Source organism: Rhea pennata, chromosome 6, assembly GCF_028389875.1.
Source record: "Rhea pennata isolate bPtePen1 chromosome 6, bPtePen1.pri, whole genome shotgun sequence".
NCBI classification, from domain to species: domain Eukaryota; kingdom Metazoa; phylum Chordata; class Aves; order Rheiformes; family Rheidae; genus Rhea; species Rhea pennata.
Window position 1 is genome coordinate 34,225,144 of NC_084668.1, and position 16,734 is coordinate 34,241,877.

At 37.6% G+C, this 16,734-nt stretch overlaps 1 protein-coding gene and 1 long non-coding RNA gene across 4 annotated transcripts in view; both read right to left on the reverse strand.

The window, feature by feature from the left end:
* Positions 1-587: 587 nt before the first annotated feature.
* LOC134142272 (uncharacterized) lies at positions 588-2,398 on the reverse strand. The gene is made up of 3 exons (XR_009958811.1): positions 2,293-2,398; positions 1,241-1,319; positions 588-653 (listed from the first exon to the last, which is right to left on the reverse strand). It is a non-coding gene; the product is annotated as an uncharacterized LOC134142272 (long non-coding RNA).
* Positions 2,399-4,512: 2,114 nt separating this feature from the next.
* Positions 4,513-16,734, reverse strand: part of TRAK2 (trafficking kinesin protein 2) — a 35,716-nt gene continuing 23,494 nt past the window's right edge. Inside the window, exons 8-16 of one of the 3 annotated variants that reach the window (XM_062578347.1) lie at positions 15,508-15,638; positions 15,228-15,302; positions 14,457-14,573; positions 13,389-13,468; positions 12,500-12,703; positions 12,062-12,360; positions 11,446-11,724; positions 10,148-10,247; positions 4,513-8,730 (exon numbers count right to left, since the gene is read on the reverse strand). In XM_062578347.1, coding sequence (XP_062434331.1) covers positions 8,052-8,730; positions 10,148-10,247; positions 11,446-11,724; positions 12,062-12,360; positions 12,500-12,703; positions 13,389-13,468; positions 14,457-14,573; positions 15,228-15,302; positions 15,508-15,638 — 1,964 coding nt within the window. In that variant the 3' untranslated portion in view covers positions 4,513-8,051. Of the gene's footprint in view, positions 8,731-10,147; positions 10,248-11,445; positions 11,725-12,061; positions 12,361-12,499; positions 12,704-13,388; positions 13,469-14,435; positions 14,574-15,227; positions 15,303-15,507; positions 15,639-16,734 lie in introns of all 3 variants that reach the window. The other 2 variants (XM_062578348.1, XM_062578346.1) reach the window with 2 other exon arrangements.

Here is a 16,734-nt window from a genome sequence, read left to right on the forward strand (position 1 = left end):
AGCTGAAGGTTCAATTGTCAGTACATGGAAGTCATGAACATCATTAAAATAAGCACCAAATAACAGTAATGGTTCTAGATCAATAATAAAATTATTTCTAAAATAATACAAACAGCTCACCATACATGCTGTATGAATTTGTTACATTAAGCTGTAGTAAAAAAGAAATTTGTCAAAGGCATTTTTTCTACTGGACATTTTCTAAGGCAGCTAGATGAAGATTTCAGAGGAGTCGTAACGAATTAGCGAGAGCTGCCTATGAGGACAGAGCTGTTCCCCCCCAGCCCTCATTGCATGTCCCTCGTGCATGCCAGAGCTGCCGTGTTTAGTTGTAGCTCTTTCCCTGGAGCTTTAAAGAGGTTACAACTCTTAATAGCTATCAAGGGAGGTGTCATAGGATATAGAGATGCAGAACTTCCACAAGGCAATTCTATTTTAAGTAGGCTTCCAGTTACTAAAGGTAACCGCAGCTTTTAAGGAAGGCTGTCAGTTGTTGTGGAGAGGTATAAAATTTCCATTTTCTCAGTCTAGGAAAGCATTTTGTCTTCTATACTGAAGTCTCTCCCCTCCTTTAAGAAGATACTTACTTGGACATCCTGGAAGGTTTTGCACCAAAGTTATTTTGGCTTTCTAAAGTTCTTAGTGAAGGGTACCTGATTTTAAAATAAGCAATAGTTGAGTTATTTATGTTAGGGATATGTCACAATTCCCAGAACAAACACATACTGTTTCCTGATTTTACACCGACAAACTTTTTAACTACTTTGTTTCAAAATGGTGCAAGTTCTCTTATCTTTTATAACCTGAACACAATAATTATAATGCAACTCAGATACTTGATTTGACGGGATGATGTTAAAAAGGCTTAAGTCACCACCCAGCATGGAGCTTCTGGGGCAATCCCATAACAATCATGAGATAAAATGTATTATCCAACTTTTTATATTTTATATGCACAATACTAGACATCAACATGGATACTCAATAGTATACAACTACATGAAGTGTCCAAAAAAATCGTAACACACACACAGATGTATTATTACTTGTTTAACTATGTGCCACTGGGTAAACAAACTTCAAATCTGAAACAAACTGAAAAGAGATGGAAGACAAGATGCTGCATTTTGAGAACAGCATGTTAGGAACTTAAGAGTCCTCTTCACTCTCTCTCAAATCTATCTTCCTTACCTTGCTCTGAAATTCTTTGCATCTAACAGAGATTTAATAAATCTCTTACCACTTTTGTTGCAAGGATCCTGGCAAGCATAGCATGTAAAGGGAGTCATGACTGCACACTAGGAACACCGTTCAAAGTGCTGAAAAGCAAGTGAGGAACATTCAAAGTCAGATCTACTGTTAAGACTTTGGTGGATGACATACATCTTCCTCTATTTTCTTATGAAACCTAGGGTTGCTACAGTAAGTATAATACTGAAGATCCAAGAAGCCCCAACCAACCAACCGACAAAAAATAAAACAAGTATTGCAAATACATCTACAAATCTTATTTGAGTTCTCTAAGTGCTGTGTATATATGCAAAACTTCTTCAAAATTTCTTCTCACACACAGCAAAGGATCTAATAAGATGTTTTGGGCTTGTCCTTAGGTACAAGTAATAGAGACTAGTCTTGTCTGCACCATTTACACAACTGTAATGTCATCTACTTTACAGATATATCTGATTTGCTATAGACAGGCATACATACAATGGTATGCATGAATGCACTAGGTGTTTTAGAGGTTCTGCAAGCAGCTGACTACTTTCTAGTGGTCATAAAAATTAGCAACTTTTCATTTACCAATGCAGATGATGAATCAAGCGTACAGCTAGATATTATAGCCCAAATAAGAGTGAAAATACTCAAACTTCTGTAGTTAAATATCTTCCTTTAAACATGACCCTCAATTGATTTCAAAAAAAGAAAGCTGGAAAGGCAATTCAACTCACTACAAGCAGTAAAGCCTGCCAGTTCTCCCCTACCCGCACTGCGCTAGAGCTACTCAATACACAGAAGTTCACTGAAAGGTTAGTGAGAGCTGCGGGTGCTGATTTAGTAGAGGAAAATTCTCACCTTCCAATTATTACTGTAATATCAGATCCCGGCAGGAGTTTTAACCTTAAGTCCTGCCCTGCTGATATAGTTTTTATAACTGATCTCTATAAACAGCTTCAACTTCTTCACTTCCCAGAAGAAGAATCTCAAAAAAAAAAAAAAAAATCCAATCTTTTCCCTTATTGCATCTGAAATGCTAAGAGAACAGGCTGAAAAAAAACCCCAGATTCTTACACTTCAGGCCACTCGTGCGATGTGGCAGTTGTCCGAACTCCTCAGGCTCAGATGCTTCAGGACAGCAGAGATCTTTCCCGAGTTCAACAGGAAAGAGCAGCTGCTCTTCAGGATCTCTCTTCCTGCAGATTCCTTTTGCCTCCAACAGCAGCTGGGGAGTTCTTGTCACCATGGCAACCAGCCAGCCACATTTAATCAGCTCCTGCTACCCATTCCACTTTAAAGAGAGTGCACACAATATTTTGCCATGCTTTTTGAAGGACACAATAAACATCAGCAAATTAATATTTATAAACATATATTCTGTCAACATGACAGGTTCTGCATGACTGCAAAAGACACTCTTTTGTTTGGCCAATGCTACAACGCAGCACAGAACCTATGCAGGTTTGCCCCGATGGCCTGTTCTTATAGCTGCAAGGATGCTCTGCTGTTGCAGAGACCATGCGTCACGACTGCTTCAATCCTCTGCCACTTTGTCAGTGCCAGGAGCATGACAGGCATCGCTGTTTGTGCCTGAGTAACTTCCAGAGCAACAAACTCCATAGAATTTGTATACCAACAACATCGATTTTGTCTTCAGACACACTGTAAACAGCTCTGATGCAGAAAGAGCACATAGCCAGAAATCCCAACTCCACCAATATCGGAGGTTCCTCAGGTTATGGCTATAATGCTTCTCCATCACAGGACAAACACTTCTGCAACATGTCAGAAATTAACCTTAAGGAATTAAGGTTAGTAACATAGGCCTTCGTTCTGAAGGCATGCAAATAATAAGATAAACATGTTAAGTACTCGCATAAATACAGTGAATACTAGACAACAGTGTAAGTTACGTACCTGTTAGTGAAGGAAACTCAGCAAACATCTCTTGCAATGCAGAGGCTGGAGTTGCAGCTGGATCCTGCCTAACCATTTAGAGGCCTGACGACGACCAAGCGTACTAGGAAGACAATCTCTCTCAAAAGCTTCTCCAACTCAAAAGCTTCAGCATATGAAATGCTGACCTGAAAAGTCAGCCTTGGTCTGACACGGGCATGAGTCCTTCTCCACCCTTCCATGCCAAAAAAGTAAGAAAGCTAAATAAATACAGGATATTTATCACAGAATAATGGTGGTTTCCTGTTCCTTGAGATGTCTCATACACAGACTGCTGGAAAAACTACTATCAGCAGTTTATTGTACTAATGAAAGTGAGAACCTATTAATAGCAAATCAGGGTTGTTCCCAATCGGTACCAAGAAAGGAACTGAATGCTTTGGAGATGATCCAAACTTTTGGGTTGGAAAAGCAAGCTCAGGGGCTTGCCTTGCAGGAAGCCTGCACAGCCCCAGGCTGATGTGATTGGCAAGAATTCAGCACCTCTGTGCAAAGGGAATTTGAGTGAGACCTTCTCAAAGGGAGTATTATTCAAGGGTAAGGTGCTTGGCTGCAGTCTATGCTCCCATCTTATCACAAAGATTGAGGATAGCTGACATAACATCAGCTACTACGACAGAAAAACAACATTGTTGATCTCACACTTTCCTGTAAAAGCCCAAAACAATCTTCCCTTGAAGGTCAGAAGAAGACAAGGAAAATAGAATATATGCTTCCAAACAGGAGACCATAAAATAAAGGCCACAAAAAAAACCCTGATGAATACTTACATCTAGCAGAGAAGTCTTTTTTTTTTCTTGCTAGTTGTTACCATTATGCTAAAAAATATTATAAGCTACTGTAAAATGACAGGGGAAAAAAAGAGCAAGAACCAGAAAACATGGACTATTGCCACATATTCAAAGTGAGGCTCAAATTCAAATACTCTGTTCAGAGGCTGATAAGCTATTCTTTATTTGTGAATCTTTTCATTCTTAAACAATGGTCTTCTAAAACTGCAGCAGAAACTACTCTATAAATCTTGTTTTCCAATTTTAATCATCATACATTTATATTGGAATCACAGTCTGGCTGAAGTTTATATTGCGCATTTATACTACCTTTAATTGCTTAGGTATGAGCACAACAGCGGTCTGGAACTGCCTGATCAAGTTTTTAATTGATTTCTCAGATAGCTTTTACAGCCAGCACGTGCAGATACCAACTTACTAAGCTTGTGCACAGTATACCAGTCACTAAATTTGTAGCTAATTTTTAAAAATGCCTAATTTCAATTTATTAAAGAGCACTGCAGTATAGAAATTTACATCTGAAACAAACCACACAAGATGACCAATATAACGAAAAAGGGCATGTTATACATGTTTATTATCAAATTTACACTCCACCATAAAACAACAGGAGGTGCCAAAAGCAGATGAAAAAAATACCAAGTTCCCAGACCATTTAAATATTGTGTGTTATCCCCTTGTGCAACAGCCAAATGAGGTTCAAACCCCATTTTCTTCTTCCTCCTCTTCTGCTTTTAGATTACAATAGATTTTCCACTTTATTGACCACAGGTATTTTGAGCATGCAAATATCACTGAATTTATCAAAGCCAGTGAAACTACAGCTTGCTAGTTCTGTAGGCATAAAGTTAAATTTGTACTTAGTTTAAGCCATCTTAGAATCTGAATAGGTAAGTACTACAAGTATTTCCTTCTCAGCCTCTTAAATTTTCACATGCATGGATAATTCCTTTCTTTGTATCATCTGGTTTTTTTGGTTCTGTCCCAAACCTGCAAGATAACAGGAATTTTCCAAACACAGCTCTCCCTTACTTCAAGTTCGCCTTCCCCCTCAACCAAGTCACACTGATCTGCATCAAAAGATCTCGTACACAATCTCAGCTATCAGTCACACAAGTTCATTTCCTCTCTGGTGGGAAGCAACAGAAGCCAAATCAGTTCCTATAATGATGACAGCTATGCCATGTGCTATCAGAAACACGTAAGTCATTAAAAAAACCTTGTCTTCTGGGTTTTGGCACGAAACAGTAAATTTGGAAGAAGTAGCAGTTTACCCTGTCACTGCAAGTTAGGTACATGTATACACAACAGACATCATCGTCCAAAGGTATAAAGGCATGACAGTTTCAGCAGCACTGCACCGCAGCATCAGCCAGCTGCACAAACACACAAGCACAATGGTATAAAAATTATTTCCTCTTCTTCCTGCCTTGTGTAAAGTATCTGATTATACATCATCCTACAAGAAGCTTTCAGATATATCCATAATATTGATTGAACTGAACCACATTATACTGTTAGGTTGTGGAATATGAAAGTGTCCTAAAGACAAGCATACATTTCATTAATGTGCTTTTAGATGAATTTTAGCAGAAGCCTGGTCTGCCAATGGAATTCTGATTTAGTTGATTTGTTGCTTCTGCTGCTAACACACAATGATCCAATGGCTGGAGTTACTTAATGAAGTTAGTTAGGAACACAGTGAAATGCCTTTGAAAGTTTAACTGTAACTTACATGGTTCCTGTAATAAGTGTATATAAAATGGACATATATTTGACACATTATACACTCCTCTGTTTACTCACACCTGCTGTTTCCCTGGGAGCTGCAAATACACAATAAACATACCAGTCTTTTAGTTCACTGGAGAACAAAATAACCTCCACTCCTTTCGTTCTTATTCTTACTTAGCTAAGTAAGATCCTGTGCACAGCTAAGGAAGTACAAACATAAATACTTACAATAAGAAATTAAACAGTTTTCATTTAAAACAAAATTAACCCGTATATAATATTTTAAATAAAATTCACCTTTTAGAAGTGTAAGATTTTGCTTAGAGAGTGAAAGGCAACTCCAGGAGTTCCTGCATATTTCTGTGCGCTGCTGATAAACAAGCTTCCGCTGAGAATCCTTGTGCAAGTTTGAAGTGGTTACTCCTTTTCTTTTAGAAAAGCCTACTGTATCACAAAGAGTCACTGTAAGATCTATAGGGCTGTAAAAGTAGAAAGGCCACATTATAAGTTACCTATAAACCAGTTTATGAAACTATCTTTTCCTGTCCTGCTCCAAATAACCCTGCAGCAACAAGGGCCCTGGTTATGATGGGTGCCTCCTGCCAGGTTCAAATCAGTGTATTTCTACTGATGCTTCACCCCATGATCCCAGAAAGGTACCAGCTATGTTCCATATACATTATAACAAGCAGGGTAAACTTTGACTGTTTTAGCTAGTTGTATGGAAGTGGACCTTAGAAATTACTTCAGAACACTGAAAAGTACAGTGAAAAAATTATATGAAGAGTAAAAATTTGTTTCTGTTCTGGTCATTAGCAAAGACCCATTCCTCTTAGAAATTTCAAGCAAATGTATTTTCTTCTGTAAGTTATGCTACAAATTCTGATATATTGTTGTTCACTCAGTTATGGCTAGAATCTTGGACAGGATGATTTTTTTTTCCCTGATTTAAAAAGACAGCCTGGGTTGTAATATTCTGCAAATTACCACTAGGACAAATCAGATTTCTCCAACAGAGTTGGGCACTCTTTTTGAGGCAGAAAGTCTGCTTCAGTTTTGTTCAGAAACAGATTCAGAATCACTATGCATTTTCAAAACACAAAATTCCAATACAGATCAAACTGATTTATATCCATTAAAGCACTGCAAAAAACACTAGCTTTTACTTTCCTTGTTGTTTCAGAATGTGGAATGCTAAATTTTGCTTTAACCACAGATCCAAAATGATTTCCAAAAATTTTCTTAATGAAATCTTTTAAACAGAATCCTGCCTAAAATCAGAAATACCTGAATGAAATGCTTTTAGTTTACTACAGAACTCTCAAATATACAGACTGCTACCTGTCAAGAGAACATTCTGATCACAGAACTTCCAACACTTGTCTTTAAGTAAATGCTCTCTGCTTAGGTCAAATAAAAGCAAAACCTGAATCAAGCACCTAGGTTTTATTTCCCTTTGCAACACTGACATGTGCCTGAGATTTTTCGTATGTGCAAAACTACCCTCATTAAAAAAAGATGCACAGCACGCTTTGGAAAGTTACCTTAGTGCGAAATAAAATACTTTTACATTTTTTGTATCTAATACATACTTTTCCTGCTTTTTAATTCTTATTCATTGCACCTTCTTCTGTGTGCTTCAGAACCTCTGGAAAGAGATTAACTTCCGTTAATACTTCACTAGCACAATTGCACCCTTTCAAAATACAAACCCTAACCACCAATTTCTGTGTTCATAAATAGAAGCACTATTTCCTTACAGAGCATGAAAGGTTCTCTCCCCTGCCTCTCAAAATGGAGAGGCGTTCAAAAGAGTTACAAAGGAGTGCAGCCTCTGAACTGGAAAATACATGAATCAAAAGAATCCAAGTTTCTGTATTTGTTTGCTGGAGAGAGAATCTTGAACCAATGATACTAATCAGACTGATTGTTATTTTAATATCATATTTAGATGGCATGGTCTGATTGCTAACAACTAGTAAAACATCATGATCATATGGTGGAAAAATAGAACAGCACCTGCAGGACAGTTCTAAACATATAGATTAAAAGATTAAAATACTGAGAATATCTACTATGGTCTTTTATTTTTGCCTAAGCAAGACAGATCCTGAAAAGGGCCTCAAAACTAAGCTTTGGTTTCTTCTTTCTTTTCTTATGTTCCACAAAACCCTTTTTCCTCAAACCCAAGCAATGCTCTTTTCTCTTTAATCCCAACATCTCTCTCGCACATCTTTTAACATGCACGCGCCTTCTCCAACTCTTCTGTAACACGTTTAAGCCTGTCTGCGCTAAATGTTCACCTGTCATTTATTATTTACCATGCTACAAAGGAGCTGTTTTTCAAACCAATCATTTCTCCTTTAGGATATCCATTTTTGATGACTGTGCACAAGCTGGAGCTCCCAGTGCCCCTATCATAACTGGAAGGCTCTGATTTCTTCTCAGTCCTGCCATTAAGTTGCTACTTGCATTTAAAAATACAGCCGAGTCCTGTCTCTGCAGGCCAACCTCTGGCCTCTGATTTCTCCTTTGATCCTGTGCCTCAGGGGGCTTGACCACTCTGGCAATTCCCAGCCTCTTCAGCCTGTCCACCAGGTTCATCTTCAGTTGGCCTACGTCTGGAGCATTACGGGAGGGCTTTAGGCCATACATTTCTTGCAAGAATGTTTCCGCTGGTCGTGAAGCCAGAAAGTTTTCTAAGAGATGGGCTCGAGGCTCGAATGGTGGAGGGGAAGGACAAGGTGAATGTGAGGGAGAATTTGGTGGAGTAGAAGGAATAAGAACAGATCGAGGGGGATGTAGCAAAGGCGGTTTTTCAAAGATGGGGCTATCATAAACCTTGGCAGAGATGCCTCGTTCTTGCAAAAGTTTGGCCAGACTTCTGGTGCTGCTGAAGGTAGTAGTTGCATCTCTTCTGTTAGTAAGGAACTCTCCAATACTAAGCCTGTAAGACATGGCTGGAGTGCTCACTACTGTGTTTCCAGTGCTGCTAGCACTATTTCCAAGTGAAAATGGAGTGCACATGGAGCTGAAACAAAATAAAAACATGACAAAGATACACGCATTAGACATCTTCATACTTGCTCTGCTCCATATTTGCCTTTTTGCATGTGGAGGACTCGAGAAAAAGTAAGCTATTGGTATTAACTTTGATAGAGTCGACTTTAACAGATTCAGAATTACTACTCTGCAAAATATTTAGAAAATATTATGTTGACAGAGAAGTTCTGCCATTATTCTAATAGACAGAACAGTAAGTACTGAAAAAAAAATCTTTTGTATACAATTTTAGCTTCTGCATATAATTTTTAATATATAGTCATGGAGGAGAAAAAAACATATTTTAAAGTTCTATTAAAACACTTCTTGGAACAATCTTGCCTTATAATCAAGCTCATTGTTGTGTTATGCCTCCTATTTAGCTTCAGAAAGTAAGTTCTAGTCCAAGATTAAACAAGAGAGACTAAAACTTTCCAAGACTATTGTCACTCAGGAGTTTTTAATTGCATGTTTCATAAAACAATTATAAGGCATATAAGGTGGTGAATCATGAAAAAAAAAAACTTACTCTGTTGAAGAAAACATTAGTTAGCGAAGGTTTGCTAAATTTCCAGACAACTGAAACCTGAATTCCCTAGACAACCTATGATACAACCTTGACAGGCTGCTTCTTATCAGCTGCAGAATATCATACTAATATCACATTAATACCAGTCTTTACTTCCCAGGCACAAACCCTGTAATCTCCTCTGCTCCAACATTAACTCAGATTATGCTTCCCAAAACTGATTATAATTATTCTGTTTTCTGAAAAGACATTCTGGATGGATACTGGATGTCAGACACACTTAAACTCCTCTACTAAACGTGACCTAACAGCCAAAAATCCTCACAAAAAAACTCCAAATATTTGAACAAGAATATTAAAGTGGGTTAACACTTCTGAATCAGACAACTGATCCATAGGTATTCTACTATAAAAAAGACACAATCAACCAAGCCAGAAAGTAACACTGGCTAACTGCAATGAAAACCTTTATGATAAAGATTTTTAAAAAAATCTTATAGAATCTGAAATATAAACTATGATCATCTGTACTGTATTAAATCAAATATCTACACAAACAGCCAGCAATAACTTAGTTTTTAAAAAATATGACCAAATAGGTATCAATTGCTTCTTATAATGAATATATGATAAAAGAAATTTTCTACTTAAGAGTATAAATTTACTTTCTTCTAAATCACCCTGACCTATTCCCTACTCTCACTGTGGGAAATTTTAACTATTCCCTTAATAATTACAGCCATTTGTATGAGTAGTATCCTACATGCTGCCTAGTTGCCTCGCTATGTTTTTAAAGCTGGTCCATGTGTTAAAAGCTGGAAAGCAACTGTTTAATCCTGTGCAGCAGCAGCTCCTAGAATACCAGGAGTCATCGTACCTGGGAGTAACTTGGGTCACATCAGATGGATGAAGGATCCTACAGGTTGTGAAGGTAAATGTGGAATTTGTGGAAGACAGACATTTCCCTGGATTTGAAGCTGCAATGTAGAACATTTACATCCAGTGAGGGTAAAAATAAAGATAGAAAAGGACTAATCAAAGCAAAGACAATACTATTACCACTGCTATGTATATTTTTGATAAAGAACAAAGACAATGAAAACAGCATTGTCTCAAGGGCAAATACTTTCCATTGAAAAAAGATATTGTCATCAGTTCATTTTAAAATTCTTTTAGTTACCTCCTTTATGTTTTTTCCGTAAACGATAAGCTGAAACTACTTTGTTCAAATGTTAATAATCTCAAAAAAAAGTAAAAGCTAACTAGCACTGCAAGAAACATTAACACCCAAACTGAATCTAAAACCAAGGATCATTCTGCATGGATGCAGGTTGCTAGCATTTACAAACACCTTTGCGAAGAGAACTGAAAGCGACTGCACCTCCTGTACTAAGTTGTATTTGAGGTAGCTCTTCCAATTGCACTTTGGAACTCGGCAGAAAACTAAGTTTTTGGAGGTAGATTCTTAGACCAAAATAAAGCCTAATAAAAGGTAGAGTCCTCAAAAGAAGCTTGAGGCCAAGATCCCAAACTGCAGTCACAGAGAAATCGGCATATAAACAGTGAAGGAGTCCTTGCAACAAGAAAAACAAAACTGGAACGTTTTTCCCTTTCTGTGACCTCAGCCTTACCTATGGATTTGTATTCCAACCTTACCATTCTATGAAACACAAATAAGATCAATATTCACAATATAGCATATTCGCCTAAAAAGTTTACAAAATTAACTCCTTCCCGTCTTAGCCTACTCATTCTCATCTTCTACCAGGGCATTGTTTTCCACCGAATACAAGTTTAATGCTTTTTACTAACAAAAATAGCACACTTTTAAAATGGAGCAGAAAAAGCCAGTCATCTTTAATTGTTTTAATTTGACAACTGATTAGCATATAGTAAATAATTCAGATTTTGACCTTATCACAGTTCTCCAGCAACCATGTTCTACCTAACTACAAACAGACTTGGAAGACAATCATCACCATCTGAAATCACCAACATTACATCTGGTAGAACCCAGATGATATTGGCAATGTCTCCCCATCAAATTCACTTGGTTTAATGCTACTTAATTTTAATAACTTAAGACTTCAGGGGATGAGGGATGGAGGCCAAAAACAATAAGGGCTCAAACAATAAGCATGCAAAAGGAGGAAAACCACTAACTGTGGTTCTTACCAGTGAGTGGTACAGTTGCTGAAGTAATAGGTGGCAGGAAAATCCCTGCGACTGGCTTTGCCACTGCACATTTCCTTTTCTCCAGGAAGGAAGGTTGCACTTGAAATGTTATACCTCCTTCCCCTTCTTCCTCATCATCCTCCTCCAAGTCAGAGATGTGGTACACAGTATCATCAGACAGAGGGGTAAAACCTTTTGTAACAACACCTGGTCTTGGGTCAAGAATGGTGCCTAGGTTTGGTCGAGCAAGCTGCTGCCAGTGAAAAAGGGTCTGAGATCCTGGTGTGGCAAAAGAGAAGTGTCTCAGAAAGCCATTACTTACTATTTATTATACGGAGTTACAAAAACACATGATCAAAACAACTTCAGCAAACTATGGTACATGTGTGTACTTGATGGCAACGCCACAAATAACAAAAAATCTAACCTTTAGCACCATACAGGAAAACCAAATAGAAAGTGATACTCATGAGCTAGCTGATACCTAGCCGCCAAATACTGTTTTTTCCTCTTACTGCATATCATACCTACTTATACACAGAGCAACAAAGATTTACCTGACAAATTAATATAAAATCCTCTTCTGCTAAAGAGAGAAGGAAGATCATCCTCTTACCTTCAATGGGCTTGACAATTTGTAATTTTTCTGGTAGGAGGAGACGGACATTACTAGAGCTGGCAGAAAGATCTGTGAATTCTGAGTTGGTACCCAGGGAAAAACAACTTTCTGTTGGTGTACTACGGCCACTGGCCTCTTCTTTCTGCTCAGTCAGCAAATGCATCTTTCGCTCCCACTCCTCCTCAAAGAACTGCTTCTCGCTCAGGTAGTTTTGACGACGGAGGGATAGCCTGTGCAGAGCTGTGGCTAAGTCACTGTCTCCAGTGTCTCCTTGCTGGTCCAGCTTATGAGCATCCCTGGGATAAAAGAAATTAAATAATAGTATATATTAAGACCATTAAAGTAAATATTTCTCTCAGACACAGTAGAGATCCTGTCTGGATTTAGCTTTGGATCAGTTAATTCAGAAAGATAATAACAGACTATGTTTCCTACCTCAAATTCTTCTCAGAGCTACTTCTCTGGGTCATCTGTATGTGGCTCTCCGATGGGTGTAATCCAGACTGAAAGGGCTTTGCTGTCATAACAACACTTGACCGATTAGATCCAGGGATTGGCAGTGGAGCAGGAAAGGAAGAAGAGCGACCACGAATGACATTAGCAACCTTGACAGTGTCAAATACTCGTTTCTGTTGACCCCTGCAGGCATGCAAATAAAACAAACAAACGTGTTTTTCAGAAGCATTTTGGAAAGGATATAATGAAGGAAAAGCCTTTGAACAACAGACTTCTCAAAGGCTGCAGAGACATGACTAAAAAGATTTAAGCCCAGAACAGGATTGCCTAAGATATTCATGTTGTAAGGAATACTGTTCTAACAACAGAATCTGTTCTATCAGAATTACCACTCACTTTGACTTGAAAGACAAAATTTTCCGCTTAAAACCACAGGATAACCTTCAAGGGCGTCTATTTAACCTCAGAATTAGGGGCTCCAGGAATAGGCCTTCAGGGCTTTGGAAACTGCTACCAGTCTTTCGGTCTAATTTCATTTGCCAGAGAATTTTTCTACAAGGATTAAAAGGAATGAAACTCGTGTTGTGCACTGGAGAAGCTGCATCATAAATATGACAAATTCAAAAAGGAAATAAAATCCTTTTAGCAAATTCCCAGCTTTCTCATAGAATCAAATAAGAATGGTCAGTTTCAATGATGAGAAAACTATCAAATACAACAAAGCGTTTTTTTATTAAATTACAAAGAAGACTTATCAATGAGGGAACATTCAGGCTTACAGATTTTCAGAAATCAGTTTCACCTCATTTGATATAGGCATATGGAAAAATGTCAAAGTAGCATATATAGATGAAGCTGATAAACCTACTTTTGCTTAGAGGGAACAGATTCTTCACCCTGACTCAATTGCTTCCGCATTGTTCCTTCGATTTCTGCTGCAAGGGAATCCTAAAGAAAAATGCAAACCAAAATAATTGATTAGATTCAAGTGTTCTTCCTAATAATTTTAGCAGAAAAAATTTCCTTTTTTTTTTTTTTTTTTTTTAAAGAAAAACCTCAAAATCTGCATGTCTCTCTCATATCAGTAGCTTTCAGCACAGTGTGTTATGCATAAAGCTCTAGGTCTCTGAAAGGGGAAGGGGGGGGACTTTCCACCCCTACTACTCCTACATATAACTAGCGTGGGTTCAGTTTACATCAGCAACAACTGCATTTCTGGGGGATTCTTCATGTTGCTTTCTTAAGTTAAGCTTCAATTGCAAGATCACTTCTTCCAAAGCCAAAATATATGTACATGGTGGATACTACACAGAACAGCCACCCAAAATCTGACAAATTTCCAGGATGGCCAGAAACTTATGAGAATGCACTAATTAGAACAGACCTGACACTAAGAACAGGAAGAAAATAAGTTTTTAAAACTTTTTCCATTGGTTTAGTCATCCCTGGCAATTCAACTAATGTTATGCATTTCTGATGATGTTTAAATTTATTTCACAACAAGATAAGGACATAAAACTGTATCACAAACCACATAAAAAATTCTTTTGGAACTCTTGAAAAAAATACTCTGTTTTATTTCTTGAAGAAATACTGCCAAGATATAAAATTCATATCAACCTTGAATGACATACTAGCACAACCAAACACTTCAATTCCCATATTTAACAGAATTGTCATATAAAATAGAAAATCAGCTTTAATATCACAATATGACTAGTGAATGACTAAAGCATAAAATTCTCAGAAGTTAATATATTAAATAATTGCAAGAATGTAAGATCAGCCTGTTTGCCTATTGCACAATAATGTTTCTCTCTGCAGCTCCAGTAACAGCTGTTTTTTTCTCATAGTTCTAGGCTACTGTGGACCATGTTTACCAGCAGGTATATACCAAGCTAGTGGTATTTATTACCCCAGGAAATGCTCCACATGCCTGGGGGCGGCTGAGAACAGCAGCAGAGCTGGCTCTGCTGCGCAGCAGCTTCACTTCTTCTTGTGATTCATGCAACATCCCCAAACACTCTGCGTTCCGATCTTGCAGCTCATGTAGCTGAAAGAGGAAAAGACGACATCAGTGCTGCCAATAAGGTTCAACAGCAGCAAGGAAAAGAAAGAATGAAACTCAGTTTATTCCTACAGAGCCTCATACAGAAGAGGCTGATTCAACACCACCATATTTCTCCACATACACAGCACATGCCGGCATCTGAAAATGGAAGCACTAATGGTGCTCAACATGGCAGCCGCATTGATTTTAGTGGTAAGGCATGAAGTGCAAAGTAAAACTCAAAAAGAGGAAAAGGTAAGATAGAATGTAAAAGAAAATGTATCAAAAAGCTCTGTAAATATAGTGACTACAGATGCAAAAGAAGCATAAAGGAGAACTTTTAAGATATAATGAGCTAGGGTATTGTTGATACATTCAGTAATGGTCACATTAAAGCACTCTTCTGAAAACAACTGAGAATAGTAAGATCTACCTACTTGCACACCTTCCTTGCCTTTCAGACTCATGTGAACTATAAAAATATTTGTAGTTGAATTATCTAAGAAATTTTGCTATTTCTCCAACCATTTGGTTAGAAGCACATTGAAAAAATGAATCAAAATAAAACAAAGAAAACACCAACCAAACCCATGTTCTGTCTCTTTTATTTTTTTTGTCATGTTCTATTACAAACATACATAGAGAAGCCTTACGTACTTCTGCTGTCAGTTGTCTCTGAGCATCTTTGGAAGCTTGTAGGTGAAGTTTCAGTTCTTCCTTTTCAATCACATGCTGAAAGTACAAAAAGGCACTAATTATTTTCTCAGCTGATTACCCTGAGATCCTCTCCATATTGTTGTGAAACTGCCACTCTCTTGTGGTGTATTCCCTTGGCTTGCAAGCCTATTCTCCTCTGCTGGAAGCACAGGCGCACACATGCGCGCGCACACACACGTGCGTGCACACACACACACACACTTCACCACCACTCCCTTACTTCTTTGAGTTTATGTTGAAGATCAACAATCTGAGACAAGAGGGATGAAATCTCTTCCTGGTAGCGAACCAGTTCCTCACTCTTTTCTGACAGCTCCTCTGTTATTCTAGAAATTTGAGCATTGGATTGCCCTACAATACATAAAAAAGAACTTAGTAGAGAACTTTTTCCAAAGCAGGACAAAAAAAAAAAAAAAAAAAAGAGAGAGAGAGATCTGTGAAAGACAACAATGTGCAAAATGACCAATAGTTTTTGGGAAATCAATTCACATTTCATAAAAGCAGGAGCCCTGGAACATCTGCAAAATACAAAATAAAGGAAAGGGGAGGGAAGCAGGAGAAAGGAACAGGCTTAATTTTAAAGGCAGGTTAACATATTAAAAAAAAAAAAAAAAAGTAAAAGGTAAGACAGAATCCAAAGGAAAATACACTAAAAACACACTGTATTTTAACAGTGACATACATGTTACTGTTATGTGAGAAGACAGAAGTTCTTCAGAATGACCATAGCAGAATCCAAGGTATTCCACTATAAATGATTTCAAATGACAAACTGGCTCATGACCTAGGCCAGTCTTATTAGAATATGCTGAAGTAGTCAGACCTAGTTGATCTCATTATTAATTACCATTCTTTGTATGCAAAGAGATTTTATCAGACCTTGCCAAGCATAACATATGACATATAGCTATTTAGCTCTTGATTGTGGTCACTATTCCCCAAAGACCCTGTCTCCTTTTTTTTTTTTTTCCCCTCCTTTGAGTGAGCAACTTCACCAAGATAACAAAGTATCTCAAAAAACTGAAATATTTTTAAACAATGACAGTTAAGAAACTGTTTACCTGCCCTGAAAGGATAATAAAGTTACAATAATGTCTGCTCAATCCTGCATAAAGAACAGACTACAAATTTTCAAATATAACCTCCAAGCAACACAGTGTCTACCTTATTTATTTTTTAAACATAGAAGATTTTCCATGAATCATAACAGATTTTGATTCTGATTTAAGAATCATTAGAAAAATGATTCTTTCTGACAGTGATAAGTATTTATTTTATTATTAGGAATACCGTAAATTTGCTAGATACATGTTTAATTGATAGCGGTCACAGATCTACTGCAGGACAGAGCTTGCACCATGGGCCCGCTGACATGTAATCTCACAGTTAGAAACCTTTTTCCTGGAGGTATAAATTTTAAAGCTGTAGACTAGAAATCCTTTGGGAG